The sequence below is a fragment of the Botrytis deweyae genome (genome assembly GCF_014898535.1).
Source record: "Botrytis deweyae strain B1 chromosome Unknown BDEW_014, whole genome shotgun sequence".
In the NCBI taxonomy this organism is placed as follows: domain Eukaryota; kingdom Fungi; phylum Ascomycota; class Leotiomycetes; order Helotiales; family Sclerotiniaceae; genus Botrytis; species Botrytis deweyae.
In genome coordinates, this window is record NW_024066221.1 from 164,312 (window position 1) to 185,492 (window position 21,181).

At 42.6% G+C, this 21,181-nt stretch overlaps 6 protein-coding genes across 6 annotated transcripts; 4 read left to right on the forward strand and 2 right to left on the reverse strand.

The window, feature by feature from the left end:
- Positions 1-85: 85 nt before the first annotated feature.
- EAE98_006481 (uncharacterized protein) lies at positions 86-1,462 on the forward strand (the record flags this gene model as incomplete). The annotated part of the gene is made up of 2 exons (XM_038954104.1): positions 86-955; positions 1,028-1,462. 2 exons carry the CDS (start codon positions 86-88, stop codon positions 1,460-1,462), a joined length of 1,305 nt encoding a protein of 434 aa, XP_038809349.1.
- A 2,161-nt stretch (positions 1,463-3,623) lies between these two features.
- EAE98_006482 (uncharacterized protein) lies at positions 3,624-10,012 on the forward strand (the record flags this gene model as incomplete). Its single annotated transcript, XM_038954105.1, has 6 exons — positions 3,624-4,076; positions 4,133-4,331; positions 4,384-4,512; positions 4,574-4,846; positions 4,893-9,259; positions 9,317-10,012. 6 exons carry the CDS (start codon positions 3,624-3,626, stop codon positions 10,010-10,012), a joined length of 6,117 nt encoding a protein of 2,038 aa, XP_038809350.1.
- Positions 10,013-11,006: 994 nt separating this feature from the next.
- On the forward strand, positions 11,007-12,850 carry EAE98_006483 (uncharacterized protein). Its single transcript, XM_038954106.1, has 7 exons — positions 11,007-11,162; positions 11,259-11,359; positions 11,450-11,530; positions 11,584-11,826; positions 11,917-11,999; positions 12,055-12,492; positions 12,544-12,850. Exons 1-7 carry the CDS (start codon positions 11,054-11,056, stop codon positions 12,626-12,628), a joined length of 1,140 nt encoding a protein of 379 aa, XP_038809351.1. The 5' UTR covers positions 11,007-11,053; the 3' UTR covers positions 12,629-12,850.
- Positions 12,851-13,128: 278 nt separating this feature from the next.
- EAE98_006484 (uncharacterized protein) lies at positions 13,129-14,604 on the reverse strand. Its single transcript, XM_038954107.1, has 4 exons — positions 14,417-14,604; positions 14,239-14,337; positions 13,730-14,182; positions 13,129-13,679 (listed from the first exon to the last, which is right to left on the reverse strand). The coding sequence occupies exons 1-3, from the start codon at positions 14,418-14,420 to the stop codon at positions 13,836-13,838; spliced, it is 450 nt and encodes a 149-aa protein (XP_038809352.1). The 5' UTR covers positions 14,421-14,604; the 3' UTR covers positions 13,129-13,679; positions 13,730-13,835.
- A 2,798-nt stretch (positions 14,605-17,402) lies between these two features.
- Positions 17,403-18,106, reverse strand: EAE98_006485 (uncharacterized protein; the record flags this gene model as incomplete). Its single annotated transcript, XM_038954108.1, has 2 exons — positions 17,403-17,734; positions 18,022-18,106. 2 exons carry the CDS (start codon positions 18,104-18,106, stop codon positions 17,403-17,405), a joined length of 417 nt encoding a protein of 138 aa, XP_038809353.1.
- An 878-nt stretch (positions 18,107-18,984) lies between these two features.
- EAE98_006486 (uncharacterized protein) lies at positions 18,985-21,115 on the forward strand (the record flags this gene model as incomplete). The annotated part of the gene is made up of 3 exons (XM_038954109.1): positions 18,985-19,390; positions 19,440-19,802; positions 19,854-21,115. The coding sequence occupies 3 exons, from the start codon at positions 18,985-18,987 to the stop codon at positions 21,113-21,115; spliced, it is 2,031 nt and encodes a 676-aa protein (XP_038809354.1).
- Positions 21,116-21,181: the final 66 nt, after the last annotated feature.

Genomic DNA, 21,181 nt, shown 5'->3' on the forward strand with positions numbered 1-21,181 from the left:
TTCTCAACCATTTCGAGTGAAAGAATTGATAAGGAAAATTGTGGTTCATTGTCTATGTTGAATATCCTACGATTACTAGAGTAAAATGAAGCTCTCCACGATTCTTACAGCCGTAAGCCTCCTGCAGTGTGGAACTACACAAAACACCCCTAGTTCCGGTGACACTACATTGAACGGAACATTTGGCTATGCAGGACCTCATAACCTACGATACGACACAGGTAGCTATGGGCCCCCAGTAGAAGAATACCATTATTTCTATGATCAATGGCCTATCGGGCTGGCGATCTCCAAAACTGGCCGAGTCTTCACATGCTACACACGCGGCACCTACGCCTACACACTCGGAGAAGTAGTTAATCAAACTGCGGAAACTGCATATCCTTCCCTGCAGCTGAACACTCCTCCAGGAGGTCTCTACAGCGAATCAAATGGCATACAATTCGGTTCATCACTCCAGGATTATTTCATTTCAGTTCAAGCACTTTTTATAACACCCGATGATACGCTGTGGGTTCTCGATACTGGGCGTTCGACAATCAATGAGAGTCAAGCCCCCAGTATGCCATATGCTGTTCCTGGAGGACCGAAATTAGTCGCAATCAATCTATCTAATAATTCTATAACTCGCACATACACATTTCCATCAAATGTTCACTACCCGGACTCTTATCTTAATGATCTAAGGTTTGATCAACGCAAAAATATCACAGAGTCAGGGGGCGGGGTTGCATATTTAGTTGATTCGAGTAATGAGGGGAGAAATGGTTTTATCATATTGGATTTGGGAACTGGAGAGAGTTGGAGGATGTTGAATCAGCATAAGAGTGTTTTGAGGGTGCAGGAGGATGTACCGAGTTATAATGGACTGCCGTTCTATCTAAGAGAGACAGGGATGGGAGTGGGGTTTCAGCAGGAGGGATTGGACGGGTTGGAGTTAGGGTTGTGGGGTGATGTATGAAGATCTTTTGTTTATCTTCTGCTTTACTGTAATTTCATGACGGGAATAATTACTTACGAACTGCAGGTCCTCTACTATTCCCCTTTGACATCTAACACTCTCTACAGCATCCCCACTTCCTACCTCTTAAGCAACCCTTCCACCTCACCGATCGCCTCCAAACTTGCAATGGACAACGTCCAGAATCTTGGCCAACGTGGCGGGAATGCTAATGGCTTCGCATCCGATTCTCTGGGCAACATCTACATGCTCATGCCCTCCTCAAACGCAATCTACATCTGGAACAGTACCATATCGCAAGCAGTACCATTTGTAAGAGATCCGCGGATTATCTGGCCCGATAGCGCAAATGTTGGGTTTGATGGTTACATTTATTGGAACGTTAATCAGTTGCCGTATCAGCCGAATTGGAATGAAGGGGTTGATCGGAGGGTTAAACCGGGGGTCATGTTGAGGTGTAAATTGCCCGTGGGGGCGGGGAAGAATATGAATTTGGGATAGGAGAAATGAGGAGGGGCTAGAGAGGAGGCGTGTATTGGTGGGAATTATGATGTTAGCTTTTATCGCTAATACATGGCCAATTCGCTTGTTTCTTTGAAAGAGCTAAATGGTTCATAAAGCCACAGGAGACGCCAACTGGCTGAAGCTAGACATGGGTAGGTAGGCATTTCGGCATATGGCCAACAGAGAACCTCTAGCCAATAACGTGATGAAGGAGAAAGCTGATATGCAACAAAAAGAGATAGTCGAATTATCAATATTGGGATACGCGTGCACTCCGTCGATATGAATGGGTCGACTGGGGTTTCAACCCTGTGTGTAGAATCACCGTTTATTCCTGACTCCATGACTCCTCGTCTCCAGGCTTACCGTATTAGCCTTTCAGATGTGCAACAGAATTGAACAGAATCAAAGCTGAATATACTCCATTATAAACTATAGGGTAACATCCAAGTGACAATGTACGAGTCGCTATGTATCCCTTAATGATTGATCTGGAAAGCTAGGGGTCTATTAAGGATTGATCTGCGACAGGGTATGATTGGCGTCGAAAGCCACTTCCATATCTGGAAAGCGGGCACTCGTTGAACCCCAAGAAGGATGACTACATCCTGAGCGTCATTAGCCTTATTGTCGTCACATATCTTACGCCGAAAGTGGGCATCCATGTGAAATTCACATGGCTCTTTCTCGCCCGAATTGATTTCAAAATAATATGCTACTGGCGTTGATTGTGATTGGTAATGTTTTCAATGTAGTCGGAAAAATTCAAGTAAAGCTTTAACCTTATACTACTTCCGGCTTAGTGGCTTTCAGGGGTAGCTTCAATGTTCTTGCTTTAAATTCTCACTTCGACCCTTCATACCCCGCTTTGCTCAAGGTAGATATCTTCCAACGACATTTCATGAGAACCGGATGGCTCGGGTTATAAGTAGATGTTTCTATCAATTAGTAACCGCAGCATATCTTTCTTTCAACTCATATGAAGTCATGTGAAAATGAAACTTTGATGGGATGGATTCTCCAACTGGCATCAATTTCATTGTGCATTCGGATAGGTCCGGAGTACAATAGATGTTTGAAACTGGGACTGCGTGAAGATGACTTCTCATTGACACAATATACGAGGAGTCAATATCAAACTTTCGAGTTCCTGGGGTTCCATTCTGGAACGCCACAAATTCACCTTGCAGACGGGTGGCTGGCTGAAGGCTGATCACGGTAATGTGGTAATTTATCCAATACCTACGCTACTACCTTGCGTTGTATGTTATCAATAGTCGACTTCAACGGTCTATTTTGATTCGACTGAGAAGTTATGATAACCCATGATCATACGATGGGCTGGCTCTCTTGCTCAGCCTTGCATCTGTGTTCTAATTTCCAAGTGGTGTTTATTTTACCTATCATTCCAGACGTTGTCGTCAGGAATATCGGCATACTACTACTGTAAGGTCTTTCAAGTACGATTTTCATCCTCCGGCTACCCCGGTGTCATCATCTCGATGCGTGGGGGGTAGTCACATTTTGGATGCATTTACTGGCAATCACTGAAAATGTTTTTGAAGCTGAATCTCTGTATTAGTTATGGCTCGTAAACCTACAGTACCATCGGCAGGGAGCTCTATGACTAGCAATGATTTGAGCTCGCCGATTAAAAAACCTGTCACATTTTCCCTGGGGTCTTGGTCCCTACTTGCCATCTAGCTCGCAATTTCGAGAATGATTCGCTTTCTGAAATGCCGGGTTGCAAAATAATCTTGTATCACAAATTTCATCGAGATTCGGTGTTTCCGAGATGATAGGGGGCAGTGTAGTCGGATAAGTTTGATACCCTCTCCTACATATAGTACCGTGTGTGAGGTCTCATCGTTCCAATTCAAATTCTCTCTTTCGACAACTGTTTCAACGTCATTAATCTTCCTTGATAACGTGGAATGCAAACGCCATAATTCTTCACACGTGCGAGACTGGTTCGATTAAGGCGCCACCTTGCTTCGCATGAGGACATTGGAATGCTAAAATTTCTATTGGCCTACAAATTTAAATTTACGGCACTTCAGAACTGTCTTCAACCTGGCTACAAACAATTACTTGGAACTTAAACCAACGACAAGGAGCTTCAGATTCATTTACTTTCTGGACAAAATCGCCAGTCAGTATGGCACCATCAGCAATACACAACGGGGCGCTATCACCCCTTAGAAATCGCCAATCATCCAATGGAAATCAACTTTCAAAGCTCAATGGCTACAATGACTTCATGCTATCACCAAGCCTCGACCAACGCAGCATGAACGGAAGTGATTACTTCCCAATACCTTTGCTCCAAGAGACAACTCAAAAGATCGTCAAAATGTATCGGTCTGAGCTCGGACAAAGCTCTGATAGATTTCTCCAGAGCTGCAAATCTGTAGAAAGTTTCTTCGACTTTGTTGCTACCATCAGATTGTCGCAGATGCCACATCATGGCAGTCGCTGGGACAAGATATTGAAATGGGCAGAATTCTTTACAGGTCAAGTTTCTACGTACAGTGAGGAGGTCTCCTCATTCACCACACAGAGCGAACAGGCAACAAACATCATGTATGCAAGCTGCAAAACATTATTGGAGGTTCGTTTCAAAAGATTTAAGACTCGAATTGCAAAGAATTAACTTTTTTTCTACAGATGGGCCCGAAATTTGTTCCCGTCCTCGAGAAAATATTCGGCGTACTCTACAATTGCAGTATTACACTTGGCTTCCTTGTCCGTCATCATGAGCTTCTACATACAATTGAAGAGTTGCAAACTATTTTGGTGGCTTGTTACGCAGATCTATTGAAACTCTTGACTGGTGTTACAATATATTACACGAGAAGACAGCATGGTAAGCACTCTTCACATATGTAAAGCTATGATAGGACTAATCGATAAAGTAGATTTGACTTTCAGCATTCGTACCTTCGACGAACTATTTGGCAAAAGAATTGACGAGTTCTTCTTGCACAGTGATCATTTTGTAGATAAAATTTGGTCAACGAGACTTGAACGTCTAGCTGAGCCTGGAGGTAAGTCAGGACTATTAGAAAGCTTGACTTTTATCCTCAAGTGCTGACCACTATCTGATAGATGATTCAGTGGAAGCTGTAAGAAATTTTCTAACCCCACATGATCGAGTTACAAGAATCCTTGCGACTAATCGCCGTGCTCACGGGGCGAGGGCCGATTTCACATGCGAGTGGTTCGACAGGCCTTTGAGAGACTTTGTGCGAAGCGGAAAGAACATTTTTATGGTAACTGGATCCGCTGGTTCAGGAAAATCCGTGCTTTCCGAATGGGTTGTTGAAAGGCTCCAAGCTTTTAAAGGTCGCCGAGCGACAGAGGTGATTCGTTATATCATTGGTGTGTATTTTATATTCTTTTCGTGATGAGTTCTAACACGTTTCAGATGGCACATTGAAAACGGAGTTATCAACTCTTAGCATCGTCAAGGGACTCTTGCTACAAATGCTCCAGCTTAGTGCTGGTGATAAAGCTTTGTACAAGGAATTATTTCACGCATATGAGCTGCATATACAAGGCAATCCAAGCACCAAAGTTGAGGACTCATTGTGGGCCGCTTTAGGCCAGAGTCTTCGAACCGACCGAGACCAGACTATTGTCATTGATGGATTCGATCAAGTTTTTGGCGGCGAGAGTAATGGATTGGTTCTACTTGAGAGATTGCGTACTATTGTTTCCAAGCACCAGAACACAAAATGCATTGTCTTCTCTCGACCACTCACTAAGCCAATTCCCGGAGACTGTTCTCACTTCTCAATCGGTTTCCAACATACCAGCCAAGATATTCAATACTTTATCGAATCGCAGTTGTCATCGACAATGAATCTGAGCCAAAAGGATGTTTCTTTGGTAACATCAAAGCTTGCGCATACTGCCAATGGTTCATTTGTATGGTCTCAAAATGCAATCGATATTCTCAAAAGAGAACAGACACCAGAATCCACAATCAAACGTCTAGATAGTCTTCCGAAAGACTTAGGTCAGCTGCTCGATATCACCATTTCTTCGATTGACCTTAAGGCGCGAGACACAAAGTCCATACTTGCTTGGCTCTTGGCAAGCGAGCGCCCTTTGCTCATAAGCGAAATCAAGCAACTGTTGGAGATTGACACAGCGTCCTGCCAGCATGTTCCAAGAACGACCCGCGTTGAGGATGACATTGCTACATCCGTTGGACCATTGATCAAAATGGATGATGGGTTTGTCCGATTCTCACATGACCTTGTGAAACAAAACATTACCCAAAGATCAATGTCCGTTGTTGATTTCAAGAACACCGGCGCCTTCCCTTTTCATGTCAAAGAGGCTCATTACGATTTGGCATTGAGATCTTTAGCTTACATAAAAGTCTCCATAAACAGACGCTCGGCTCACTTAAGCCTTGTCACCATGACAGAAGAGGAGTTAAATGAATTGTTTAAAACATTCGAATTTATTCAATACGCCTCCAGGTACTGGATAATGCACTTCACTGCATCCCCGATGAATGAGGGGTCCCAGCAAAAACTCACTCCTGGGTTTAAAGCATGCTTTGCCGACTCTGTTCTTCTGGCATTGATTGAAGGAGCTTGCTGGGAATACCAATTTCCACTTCAAGAAGCCTTGACTAAATTGCAGTTGGCTCTCTCTATCCGAAGATCTGTGCATGGTGAGACTTCAGAGTCTGTACTCCAGACTCTACTCAATATTGCGCGATTGGGACAAATCAATGTTGCATCAAATGTCGAATATTACTACGATGCATGGAAGCTTGCGGAGACCCTTCGTATTTCATCGATAGCCTTCAAGTGTGCCCAAAAATATATTGAAAGCACATCTTCGATTACTGTTACAAAGAAGACCGAGTTTGTCGTACGCAAGATTGAAATTCTTGAGTACATTGTCAAGGTGCAAAAATCCACCAATTCGGTCAGCCAAGAAACCATAACATTTGCCGAGACCTTGGTTCGAATGTATGTTACTATCGGCGAAACAACCAAGGTCACTGAGTGGCAAAAGTACATTTATGAGTTGAACGTAACCGTTTATGGAAAGTCAGCTTCACAGACTGTTGAATCATGGAAGACGCTTTCAAGGAGCTCAACTGAGATTACAAAGATGGAGCAAAGTACTAGTAGTCTACAGCAAGAGTACGAGGTCAGCATCCGAAGAATGAATGCGACTGATTCGAAGCGTCTTGAACTATCATGGGCTATGATTGAAAAGTTCGAGAAGGAGAAGAACACTGTCAAGACCGAGGAGATACTGATCAATCTGTGGCAAAGCTTGACAAGTTTAACACATACTTACGACGTCTCCGTCCAAGAGAAGAAGATTGAAGTCGCCCTCCGCTACGTTGAGTTTTTGAAACGGGAGCAAAGAACAGCCGAGGCAGAGAGTATACTTCGAGGCATTAACATTGATCTCGAACATAGTGATATTCAATCTACTACCTTGATCAAGCATACGAAAGCTGTTGGTGAACAGTTGCAGAGCATTGGATCAATAGTCGCAGCTCGTCTCGTATTTGGAAATCTATGGGAATACTACGTCAGAAGTGGCAAACAAGAAACTATAGAAGCTAAATCTGTCTCCAAAAGCTTAACCCAGATTACCGAGACAAAGACGGAAGAAACCACATGGGATGTCACAACGATTCGCGAAGTATTTGAAAGAACTATCGTCAGTAAAAGTACTAAAACTATCGATACTACGACCATACGTCAAGCTACATCGTTGTGCGCTACTTACTACTCAGAACAGCGATGGTCTGAGATTTCTCAAGTGACGAATTCAATTTTGCTTCGGCTTTGGCCATCATTCTTAGGTAACAATGTCAACATACCTTTGCCAGCCAATTTCACTACAGAAATCTTGGAACTCCTGAATCGACTAGCTTTCGCACAATTCAAGCTACGCCAGCTAGAATTAGCTGAGATTACCTACCGAAAGATATTCTACGCTGTTGTGGCTACCCCAGGAACCCCAGATGAGCTCTTGGAATCTACTTCCAAGACATTGATCGATTTTTACGAGTCTCATTCCATGACTGCAAAACTCATCATTGTTTACCGCGATCTGCACCGTGAGATTGAAAAAAGACATGGTAAGACACATACGTGGACGATCAAGACTTTGTATTTGTTGGGCGATTTAAGCATGCAGATCTACAACATCGCAGAAGCTGAGAGTGCCTATCGTACCATTCATGTCAACCTAGGTAAAGGAAGTACGGAAGTTTGTCACAAAGATGCGGTTCGAGCAGCTTTGGCTCTGTGTGTTATCTATGAACAGCAACGCCAGTATGTGCCTGCTCAAAAGATTTGTGGCTCCCTCTGGCAGATGCTACTGAAGCACGGAAAAGAATACGGTATCAAGACAGATTTTGCCGGAGATCTGTATCAACGATATGTCCGTGTCATTAGGCAAGCATCCGAAACACATCACAGCTTGTTACGTCAGCTCGCTGTTGACTTCCGCAGATTGTGTGTGACTTTGTACGGTATTCATCACGAAATCACAATCAAAGCCACACTTCAACTCGCCGAGCTGGATGAGGATAGTGAGCAGCATCGTGAAGAGGCTATATCTTTGTATGAGGAAGCAGATGTCAAAGTTCATGAAGCTCCAAAGGGACAAATCACCGAGGTCACTTCAGCAGCTGTACTTGCTGCAAAGAAGCGTCTACCTCATCTATACTCTATTTCCAAGCTTTCCGCGTCGATAAAAGCTATTACTTTGTACAAGCAAGAGTTCAACAAGTTTCATACGGAGAAGGGATATGTTTATCGTGATACGCTTCTCTGGCTTGGGCACTTGATTAAAGCATTGGCTAAACAAGATAAACCAGAAGCTATTTTGGAGGCCCAACAAACTCTTCAAGCCTCGATGTTGGAAGTACTCAAGACCGAGAAGAATTCCCAGATCTTGTCAGACTCGGCAGTGAAATTTGCCACAATTTACAAAAATGCAAGGTTGGAGTCCGAAGCAGTGAGATTGACGAAGCAATTGCGCTCACATGCAATCTTTGGTCAGTCCAATCTCAAAGTTGACCCCAAGTTCAAACTGGAGAGCTATACCTGGGTCTTCCTGGTTGCTTTCGAGTCAACTGTCACTGGAAGAAAGGAACTCTACTCATCAATCATGGCCGACTTATTCATGGAAGTCTTCTTATACCAAATGTATCAGCGCTCAATCACTCAGAAGATGTTCTTTACAACTGTCCTCTCATATGCTTCCAGACTCCTTGCATTCTTGATGGATGTCGAAGATGATGCTGGACTCGAAATCGCCAATAAATCTATCCTAGAATACTTCGCGGCGAATTTGGATGTCAAGAAGAACCTGAAAAGCAATACTCTGCTCGAGTTCTTGCACATCGTCCTTGTAAACCTCAACGAAGGCGAAGCTGAGATCTCTGTCCTGCGAGCAGGTCTGGATACAACCAGTGTCTATATGAGCAAAGGCAAATTCGCAGAGGGACAAGAGCTTGCTGAATACGTCGATCGCTTTCAGAAATTCTATGGGGGCTATGATACTCTGCCCAAGATAGATATGGGTCTACGCCTAGCGCAAGTGCTGGTTGGCAACAGAGCTAAGCACATCACTGATGCTCAGCTTCGCGCTTCTTCGGTGGCTTTGTCGGGATCAATCATGAAACAAATCATCCAGCGATTCCGCACCGGTAAACTCCAGATCGTGGATCTGCCAATTGAACAGCTGAATAGTGTATGCGGCCTGCTTGGAGAAATTCAAGACCTAGAAGCTCTTGAGGTAAGCATATTCCTACCCTGTTCCCTTATTTTGTGTCAATCCTAACAATAATCACAGTGGCTCCTTACTCAACTCTGGAACTCCCGTCATTCGCAACTTTCTTGGTCTTCCTCCACAATCGTGCATATCGGCCGCCTCCTCGTTGAAACGCAATTCTCCCGCGGCCACCAAGACCAAGCTATCCATCTCCTCGAAGACATGTGTTATAACATCCGTCGTGTATGGGGTCCACTCGATTCAACCACTCTCGAGATGCAGAATCTACTCTCTGCATTCTACACCGCGTCTCCCCATCCAGATCTTAGAAAAGCAATGCGTATTCATGAAGACATACTTCGAAGTACTGTCTCCGATGCCGGCGATGAGTTACCCAGAGATAGAGCATGCATCATTGCCATTGCACAATTGGAGCTATTGAAGAGAGCTTACTGGAGAAAGGGGACTTGGGATAAAGATGTAAGTGTTTACGTCGATCTTTGGAGACAGATAGAACAAGAGTTTGAGAGTGAAAATGCGTGGAAAGAGGCAGTGAAGCTGCTTCAGAGTATCGATAAATGGGGTGTTAAGAAGGGCGAAAAGGGTGAGAAAGATGATGAGTTGGGTGTTTGGAAGAGACCCGTAAGTTTTGAATTCATGACGATGGAAGAGGGGAAGAGACAACATTCGAATATGTTAAGAAAGATCAGTAGTATTTGGGGATTCTCGGGTCATAGTCACAACCATGAGAGGGAGAGGGAAAGGGAAAGTGTTTGACTTGCACCTGGTAGAGGTGAAGGGGTAATGCCAAGGAATTTGCGAGGAGCGAAGTCGAGGGAGTGTTTTTATTCACTGTTTGGTTTCTTTGGTTGTTTCTTTGGCTGTTGTGTATAATCGGTTTTCTTTTTGAGTCTTGTTCTTGCGAGGGTCTTAATATATGATTTTTTCTTTGGGGTTGTTGATAGCATTAATATAAGTTTTTTTTAGCGTTCATATCATTATTCTATTGAGTTGTGCTATATGATCTGCATAAAATAGATACATACATTTACTCAAGCTGCTGGCTACTGCAGTGTTTCACACCACTTTCAACTTTTTGAGGACATTACTTTAGTCAGCGAAACCGCAATTGATTAGTATTCAACTTCCATCTTCAAATCATCCATGTCCTTGATTAATGAAATGAAAAGCGCTTAGATTACACACAAGCACGTTTCTGTAGAATACAGGGTGTTTGCCAAGACATCTTAATTAATATGGAAACACTCTTGGCCAACGTTCTTACAGATTAAAGAAAGTGATATGGCGGAGTTCGGATCGCTCAAAACATCGACTGACTGACTCTCAGTGGAGCTCATCATCCAGAACCCATAAAAAAACTTATCACAGCCGGCTCTCCATCCCCATTTCGGCAATTGTCAATCGCGGAGTGACATCTCCCGCGTGGGGTCCCCAGAAATTAGTTTATTAATAGCCGGCCCGAGCCTCCGATTATCCCCTGAGTACCTATTCATTTGTGAGGTGGAATTTCTCCGTCGCCCAGGCTTATCGTGTGGGTTCCGGATCATGTGCGTGTACTGATGGTGATGTGTGAAGGATCGACAGGGTAGAAGGATGGGTCGGAATAACTTCATCTATTCGGATACTACCCGGCATGGATCTTTTCGGCATTGTGGGAGGTGGTTCCCTTAGTTCCGGTGGCGGAATTTGGTATATAGATCTGTGGTTCTGAGTACATGATTTTTTTGGACATTCGTATTGTATTCTTTTACCTTTGAAGTTCAAGTCGGTGTGGTTCGAGAAAAGAGATAATCAATCATGCTTTTGAAAAGTCTCATCTCCGCGATTGGAGCCTTTGCCGCTTCGGTGGATGCTACTATTTACTACGCAGGAGTAGCTGAGAGTGGTGGAGAGTTTGGAGTTTATAGTATGTGTTTCTGCTATCACTATATTCTCTATACTATGATCTGGGAATCCCTCAGATTATGTTGAACTTAGATGGTCTAATGCTAATATTAAATAGGTGGAACAGGTACCGTGGGAACAGGATTACCGGGGGTGTTTGGCCAGGATTATGCTTTCATTAACAAATCTGCCATTGATGTTTACGTGGATAAGAATAAGGTAGGTTGTAGGTTGATGACTTGACTCAATCTCGCATACTTCACAGCAAGAATGCTGCGCCGATACTCGAGAAATCTAACAGCTTTCCAGGTAAACTTATTCCGAGTAGCATTCCTCCTCGAGCGAATGTGTCCTCCTGCTACCGGCTTAGGTGCTACATTCGACGAAACAGTAAGTCTCTCAACCTCCCCCTTCATCATTAGCCGAGCTCACATCTAAATTAGCATTACGCCTACTACGCGGATGCAATCAACTATATCACTAAAACCAAATCTGCATATGCTATCCTAGACCCTCACAACTATATGCGTTACAATGATCCTTCTTCTCAACCGTACTCCGGATCCGTGATCGGTAACACAACGGATCCTAAAGCTGCAACCACGGCACAATTTGCTGCATTTTGGGGAGAGTTGGCGAAGAGATTTAAGAGTAACACGAAAGTCATCTTTGGATTGATGAATGAGGTTAGTTGATATCCTTTACATCCTTGACAATGCCTTCTCTTGCGTTCGACACCCATCGAGGAAAGTAATTATATCTGACGAAAGCGTTAGCCCCATGACATGCCCACCAGCTTGGTAGTCGCAAATGATCAAGCTGCGATCACTGCGATCCGTAAGGCCGGTGCGAAGAATTTGTGCGTAATTCGATTATTCCGATATAAACGAGATCAACGCTGACAAAAACTATAGGATCTTGGCACCAGGAAACTCGTGGACAGGAGGTCATGCTTGGACCGAAGGCAGCGACCCATCCAGTGCTTTGATGCAAACGCTCCAGGATCCTCTCAATAACACCGCAATGGACATCCACGAGTATCTCGATGTTGATTTCTCAGGTGGACACTCTGTCTGTGCATCTCCCGCTCCAGAACTTCTCGCCCCTCTGACCGCTTGGCTCAAGACCTACAATCTCAAAGCCATGATTACCGAATTTGGTGGTGCTAACGGTACAGAATGCGCTCCATACATTAAGGGAATTGTTGATTACATGGCGCAGAATAAAGAGTATATAGGATGGACAGCTTGGGCCGCTGGACCCTTTTGGGGAACTTATTCGCCTTGTTGTGCAGATTCGCAGCAATGGGGAAGTTTGGAACCGGGAAGTCTGGCTTCGGATGGAAGTCCTGGGTGAGTTTATCTATTTGTTAGATGAATGATTGATATGCTAATTGACAATAGATTGTATACGACTGTTTGGTTGAATGTTATTCAACCATTGTTGCCGAAAACTTTGCAGAAGTCGGGAGCGGCAACCGTGCATTAAATTTAGTCGTGGTGTGATACGAGTGTTGTGATTTGAATCAATACCGACGTCACTTTTTGTGCGACTTTGTTTTCTAGGATGTCATGTCTATAACACAAAAACAGTTTTAGTTCTATGTATATAAATATGAATGTGATCTTCTAGTCTATCCCGCAAATGATATGAGTCGTTCCGGACTCGGGAGATAGATGCCCTGACATTAGTGAGTCGTGTGCCTGTAGATATATTACTAGCGGTCGTAACATAATGCTTTCTACACATCGTTCTGAAGATAATAAGTCAGTCAATTGTGTTTGTTACCTTGCTATGAGATTGTGTCACCTCGCCGGTGCCGAGTTCGTGGATGGATATGTACCCAGTCCATAAATGGACACTCCTCTGATGATTAAGTCTGTCATCTCAAATTAGACTTTTTTGACCAATGATTCTCACTCTATATGAATTTAGATATTACAGACAGGTGACTCGCGATTGTTAAAATAGAAATGATATATCATATAGGTAGGTAGCTTCAATTGTTGGATCTCAGATTAGGTAAAGAAAGTCTAGTATCCATTAGATTTAAATATACTCGTACATGTTGTGGAAATGTTGTTTCACAACGCATTTGTGAACATCCTTTAGCGTTGTACCTAGTCTCTAGTCTTGGTGGTCAGCTCAGCCTAAGCCTTATCACAGATAACCACGCCGAAGCCACACCACCACACCGTTGTCTTCTAGAACGCCCCCGCCGGGCTTGGAAGTGCGGGACCTCGGGATCTAGCGGCCTGTGGCTAGTGTGTGGAGTCCATATACGTCATAGGCCTAGAACCCCTCGTTTTCTCTTGGCCCCGCGACAACTATTTCATGTTAGCTACTGTAAGAGAACCACAACTATACAGATATAAATATGGATTAATGAAACAACTCTGCGCCATCATCATCACTGTTCCTCGTCGGATAAGGCGAAACACACCTGGGAGTCTGATGCCATCTATCTTCTAACCGCTACTACCCGTCCCCCCATAACTGAAAAGCATCTCAACCATATATCAAAACATAATAATCCAATCTTGTGTAAATCGTTAGCGCGTTCCAAGTCTCGGTACAGTAGTTCCTCACCTCCGTCTAAAATAATAACTCCATCGATGTTACCATGGATACCAGTACACCCATCAATAATCCCAACTATCTAGCCGCCCTTTAATGGTCCACATTGCCTCAAATATCATCCCCAACTCCGATTGTATGATATAAACCTCGCCGACTGCGTTACTTGATAGAGCTCCATCGTAGGTTCAGGCGAAGGCTCCGCTGTAGCAAATGTCATCGCCGGAACGAATATGGCAAAATTTTGGAACTGATTTGTCGCACGCTGAGGGGCTTGTCTGATTGAACGGAGGTGGTTGTAGGTATCATTGTGCACTGAGATTTGAGCCCTGCTAGGGAGACTAGAATACGCTGAGGTTGAAGGTGCTCTACTAGGAAGACTAGAAGATATTGAGTTCGGATATGCTCGACTAGGGGGTAGGCTCGTAGTTCGTGGACCTAACTCAAGGTCCAGCCCTGATAAGTCTAATTAATCATTAGTCGATGATTTCTGGACCATCATTTTATGATTTGTTCCATACCTGAAGCGGCTTTTGGTTTGCACATAACATACAGCGAAATAATTGCGAGGAGAACGCTAATCAGACCAAAACATATAGCGATAACGTTGTCGATAGCAACTAGATGAACGAGTTAGATTTGGTGTAGACGCGAAGTTCGGTTGCTGGTATGTGGAAAGTTGAGGGATTCTTTACTGACGCATGATGAAGATGATGAAAATTTGGCGCAAGAGGTACCGATATCTCTGGGAAATAGGTGTGTTCAATCAGAGACAGTCAGTGATATTGATTCTTTTGTATGTGTATCCAATTCAAATAAAAAGAAAGGCAGTCGGGAAGAAACACTAGGTTATATAGAAGAAATATTGTACTGTCAGATCTTCTTGACTTTCTAGTCTATCCTAGCCATCCATACCGCAAGTAATAATTTGTGGATTGCAGCCGAGATCGGTGGCCCGTGCAGAAGAAAAATACTCAAGGAACGCTAACAGAAAGCCAATTGGCCCTAAAAGTAATGATCCTTATTAGCGTACCTTGAATATTCCAAAAGAATACGGAATTATTTCCCCTTTCATCTTACCCTTTTCCATCAGGTCCATCTTATCAGACAAACCCAGCCGCAATCCGCAGTCTAGGGATGGATAAAGCTTCAGATCTGCTTCCACTCCTGATTTTGACATCTTATCATTCGCTAGGAGGGCTTTAGACATGAACGATGCTGCATGCCACCACCACACCAATGGTCTTTATTACATGTCCACTTACCACATTTGGAATTTTGGATGCATGGAAATCATCACTCCCTAGACAAATGGTTGGTCGGTATATCCACTGGTGACCCCCCATTTCAATAATATCAATAACAGGTATATACAACATCATCAATCATTATATCTATTATCTACGTCGTATATCTAGTTGATACTTCATCTACTAAACAACATATCGGAAATGCGCGATTAGACATCAGTCTTATTACAATTTGCACATCATCGCTAGTTCATCCAAAGATATTATGATATCTCCAATGTTAATTATTATTAAAATCGAATTAACAATACTTTGAATTCTAAACTGAACTCGAATATTCGTAGGCTTGTAGTCTAATATGTTTCTCTCTTTTTCAAATTCATAATATTATATTGTTATTAAATCAGATATCTAGATACCTTAGTGGGGGTTGCTGGTTTTTTATTATAGTGTATAAATTGTATTTAATAAAAAAGATTATATATATAAGATAGAATTGTTTATAAAAAATAAAACTGTATACAAAAGCAAAATTGTATATGAAAGTAAAACTGTATATGAAAGTATATACGAAAGTAAAACTGTGTATAAAAGTATATATAAAAGCAAAACTGTATATGAAAGTAAAACTATATACGGAAATAAAACTATATATAAAAATAAATTATAATTATAATATTACTATATTAAAAAGATAATACTGTGTTAGAAAGATAATACTATATTGAAAAATTAGTATTATATTAGAAAACTAATATTAATTTAGATAAGATATTTATTAACAAAAATGAATTTAATGATATAATCTAATTTAATTGAGTTTAATTATTAAAAAGAAATTATATAGGATAGTAGTGTAGTAATAGTATATACTACTTATAATTTGAAAAAGAATAAGAAGAATAAGAAGAATAAAAAGAATAAGAAGAATAAGAAGAATAAGAAGAATAAGAAGAATAAGAAGAATAAGAAGAATAAGAAGAATAAAAAGAATAAAAAGAATAAGAAGAAGAAGAAGAAGAAGAAGAATAAGAAAAGAAGAATAATAATAATAATATTTTTTAGGAAAAGAAAAGTAAGGATTATTTTATTTTGATTTATTTGTATATACAGTTTTATTTCGTATATACAGTTTTACTTCCGTATATAGTTTTATTTCCGTATACATTTCTGTATATAGTTTTGCTTTTATATATAGTTCGCTTTCTTATATAGTTTTATTTTCATATATAATATTTATTTTAATACAATATTCGATTCTATTATAGTACTAAATATAACTCTATGAATATATTAAATTTTGTACATCACAATTCTAATAAATTTTTACAGTTGAGATACTATAATAAAAAACCAGCAACCCCCACTAAGGTAGGTAGTAATATCAGAAAGAGCGTGGCCTTCTATTGATTACCTAGGTAGGGATGGGATGGATGGGACGGGGATGGATGGGATGGGATCGATGGAATGGGGATGGATGGGACGGGGATGGATTATGTAAGGTAATGTTATGACACAGACTGGGGACATCCATAGGTATCCACGTAGATATCATGACAAGAAAAGAATCAGTGACAGTGCTAATAAAGATCGACACCTTTGATACGTGGGTCCATTGTCCAGTACCTATGCAGCGTGAGCGAATGCATAATTAGCAGGCGTACTCTTTCCTGAGCGCCGACAACATACCTACAGACCTGGGTACGGGTAAGCAGAAGTCATCATGTGGAACACAACAAACTATGCACCAATCTTAAAGGTCGAGGGTTCCTTTGAGAGCCCTGGAGACCAAGAGACAGACTGCCTCCAGCTATGCACATAATGGGGAATTGCTAGCGTTGGGTTCCCACAGCCACACTACCTCCACTTCAATCAATCGGGCGACAGCAAATATCAAAAGGCTCACAGGGGACAGTGCCTATTTGAAGGTCGAGCCTCAATGCCGCTCTTATGATATGGAAGATTGAAGGAATATGTACATCTGGAAAGACTGAAAATATCAATAGCTTTTAATTAATGGAAGGTTATGCAGAAGATTGTTATACATACAAGTTAAGAAACGCAATCGAGTTGTTGCATGTTCTCTGAGTTAGATGTTGTTGTAGAGCTGGTCAAATCCTATCTGTTATCCTACATTCAACACTACGATTTTCTCGAAGATGCAAGAAGGAAATTGGTGTTCTAGTGAGAATGTTTTGGAAGGCCTGGGCTGAGAGATGCGTGTCAACCCTGAACATGCGTGCCTTTAGCGTCAGAAAATAGGATGGGGTGTGTGCCAAGGATGGAAATGTAACTTGTATCGGTCTCTTCTCTCCCCCGTGGGATTGTTGGTCCCGTGTACATGACTATGCATCAGAATCTACGTGTGTATGCGAGGCTACCTGCAATTGGAATGGGCGGTGTGTTAGGACCGGTGAATCTATGTATATGCGAGGCTACTTGGAATTGTTTTCCTCCTCTCCTGTCGTATCAAATCCGTAGACTCGGAATCTACCTGCCGTATATGCACCAATCCCCTCAATCTGTCCCACACGATTTTGACAATCCAGACTAAATGCCCATAGATCCACGACATCATCCCACTTTTCATTCTCATCCCAGAGAAGTCCCTGAACATGTCCTCTCCCATTCTTTAGACTAATCGTCGCAATTCCTCCCCCTCTCCCTACTCTAAGTAAAATCCAATCACATCCTGCACCGCACAGATCAAAGCACGCAATACCCGTCGGCCGTCCCACAGGTATCTTCACTATACCGTTCCGAGGTTCTGTTACACGCTCACAGTCAAATCTAGAATAGTAGGGCTAACTCAATGGTGCTAAACTTGTGTGCTTACAATTCTCTACCTAATAATCAATAGATATACTTGTAACTAATCGACATACCTACTTGTAAGTATCTAACAACCAATATGCTTGAAGCTAAATGTCCAGTGACTGATATGCGCAAAACCGGACTTATATACATAACTACTACGTGGTAGGTATCTCGAACTCACATGCTCGTGACTAACCTTACTGCTGTAACCTTATATAGTCGCATGCAAGATCTCACTTTGACCTTCTCCTGCTTCTGCTTGTCTCCTATCCCGAGGTGGAAGAACTTGAAATCTTTCCGAAGCATCAGCCAGACTTCTCATGACGATACTCAGATTCAAGTGAGCTCTAGAACGAACGCCTCAAATGAAAAGCCACAGTCTTGAGATGGCGGGGACTGGATCCATGGATACCTCCCTCCCTATCTACGGAGTACCTACCTCCAACTAGCACTCCCCTGGTCCGAGCACAACGATTTAATTGTCCACGGCACGTGGCTCAGATCACTCTTAGTGGGATCTTTACCCGATTAGTAATCAATAGTAATCAAATGACATTATCGATCCCGCAATCTCAATTCTCCAACTTTCAATCCTCTCAACGTCGGTTCAAATACGTGGTTGAAAGATTCCTCCTTATATATATATATATATAAACTTTCACTTTGATACATCTCAATTTCCTCCTTTCTATATATATATCAATTCTGCATCTCTGAATATCCTTTATGTTTGTTGTTTGTTTTTCTATTTCCTCATTTCCTCATGTATTTTCAAGAAACCTGCTTTTTGCTCCCGTAATTTGTTGAACTTTGGCCAATCAGAGCTCAGTAGCCCTGCCATCTACAAATCCTGTTCCAAGGTATTTTGGAACTTTGCCAACAGATTACCCCTGGGATGTGACCGGCGTACTGCAATATTCACTGCAATTTTACCTGCAAAATGACATCGTCGACCCAAAACAGGGTCGCACCCCTGTGCAACCTGATAAATGTATAGATAGCATTACATTATTAGGTCCATTGGACCCTGAAATCAATCTGTTGTACTCTCCTCTATAATAAATCGCCTATTTTTCTGAGCGCATTTTGAGACCTCAGTTATTGATGCGATAGCTTCAAATCCGTGCTGCTACGACAATTCTACCAAATCTTCGTTGTATGGAGTAACAAACAACAACAATTGAAGAAAGCACCCTCAAAATGGCTCACCAAGACTCACCACAGTCTTCGCCATCGTCTTCGACAACTGAGAACCCAGTTGTTGCAGTTGGTAGGAAAGTAAAGTCGGTTCTGAGCACACACCAACGACCTACCATTCGTATCTATCGCGACTCGTCAACTGCGGAATCACGAAATGTACCCTCAACAAGAGACTTCTCTGAGAAATCTACCTCCACTCCGTTACCTCATGGAAGTACCCAACAAAATCGCACAGGGCGTTCAGAACAATCCGTCACTCAAGCGGCAAACCACCCTCTTCCATCGCAAGGAAATGTATTTACCAATCGCTTTCGATCGCTATTTGGTCGCGGGGAATACTCTAAAGAGCCCGAATCTTATGAGCATGAATATGATCCTGATATGGTAGATTTGCTAGATGTTATGGGCATGTATAGCCATACCAGCTTTTCAGCTACTAGACTGACTCTCTGCAGATCCTGAAATATCTACTCTCTCCACTCTTACCAATGTCCAGAATTCCCTCTTCGTGCCTCAAATGGGAGGTTTCGTTAATCGTCAGCCGACATATAAACTTTCAGAACGCCCAGGAGAAGTACGCACGATTGATAAGATCAAAGCGAAGTTGAAAAATCTACGAAGTCCAGAAAAACAAGCAGACGGTGATACATGGAAGCCGCCGAAATTAGAGTATGCCGTTTTGCCTGATGGAGAAAGGCTTGGTGGTTGGACGCCCGCCGAGGTGGATGAGCTGGATGATCTTGTTAGACATCAACTTCATTCCCGACGAGCGAAATTCAAGCGTTCAATGAAAGGATTCGGACAGTATGTTCGCAGACGTGAGTTAACTTTTCACTCTTGGTCCGCTTTGACTAACTTTTTTCGTAAAGCTTTGGGACTATTCATCACAGTCTACGCAACTTTGATCACGTTGTTCGGTGCCGCCTGGGTACTTTTTCTCATCGGCTGGATATCTCTAGGTTCTCGAAAAGCTTATATTGTCAACATTGTTGATAATGTGCTCGTTGCTCTTTTCGCAATCATTGGTGATGGTCTAGCCCCGTTCCGTGCAGTTGATACCTACCACATGGCCTATATAGCACACTATCACCGCAAAACTTGGAAACGTCGCGAGAAGCTCGGTCTCCCAGAGCTATGGGACCATAACGATCTCCCAGAACAACGCAAGGAAGACATTGCTCCACCTCCTCAGGTCGATATCGAGAGTCTATGCGCCCGTCGAATGCCTAAAAGTTTCGCACGTAGAGTTGCGCCACGCATACCCAAGAAGTACGCCGATAGAATGATTGCTCGGAATCAAATAGAAGTAGAGCCAAATTACGAATATACCGTCCTCTCACCAGAGGAACAGAGTGTCCTCGAATACCACGAACGAAAATTCTCCAAAAGTCACACATTCTATAAACCACACGAGACAGAGACCCATTACGCATTCCCTTTGAAATTACTTTTTGCCGTCGTCATATTACTCGATTTACATTCCTGTCTTCAAATCACGTTAGGTGCATGTACGTGGGGAATTTCGTACAAAACTCGACCATTCGCTCTCACGACAGTCATTTTATGCTGTAGTATCACTTGCAACATCATGGGAGGAGTTCTAATATCCATGGGCGACAAACGTACACGAAAACATGACGTTATCGAAAAAATGATGAAACAAGAACTTACCTCTGAAGCTATCGAAACAATAAACACTCGAAGACTCAAAGAAGCAGAGGAAAGAGGAGAAATAGATCCGGAGATTAGAAAACGGAGAGAAGAGGAAAAGGACAGAGAGGAAAATGAAGAAATCAAGAAAAGCTGGAAGAGTGTACCCAGTTTACCGAAGAAGTTGCTGGGCAAGGGCGAGGATCATAGACAACCGAGTTTGCCTGTGGAAGCGAGGAGTTCGAGTTCGAGTACTCATGTAGATTCGCCGAAAAGAGCAGGCTCAAGTTCTTCGAAGGATAAGAAGCCGAGCAGAAGTGGTAGTACAGCATTACAACCTGTGCAAGAAACTCCAACAGTAGCTCAGCCAACGTATCCACAGCCAGTATCGAGAAGAGGGGAGGGCGTGTTACCGCCTAAGAAAGGGGTTGGGCAAAAAGTATTGGCGGGTTTCAGAAAGGCTGATTTGGATAGAAGCTAGCGGCATTTTTTTTGGCCTGACGAACAGTGATCTAGGAGGATCACTGAGATGAGAAGATAATTTTGG

Coding starts and splice junctions, on each gene's coding strand:
- EAE98_006483 (XM_038954106.1), top strand. CDS start 11,054: ATGCTTTTGAAAAGTCTCATCTCCGCGATTGGAGCCTTTGCCGCTTCG. Junction 11,827..11,916: donor TCTTTGGATTGATGAATGAG/GTTAGTTGATAT, acceptor CGAAAGCGTTAG/CCCCATGACATGCCCACCAG. Junction 12,000..12,054: donor AAGGCCGGTGCGAAGAATTT/GTGCGTAATTCG, acceptor CAAAAACTATAG/GATCTTGGCACCAGGAAACT.
- EAE98_006484 (XM_038954107.1), bottom strand. Junction 14,183..14,238: donor CAAACCAAAAGCCGCTTCAG/GTATGGAACAAA, acceptor ATGATTAATTAG/ACTTATCAGGGCTGGACCTT.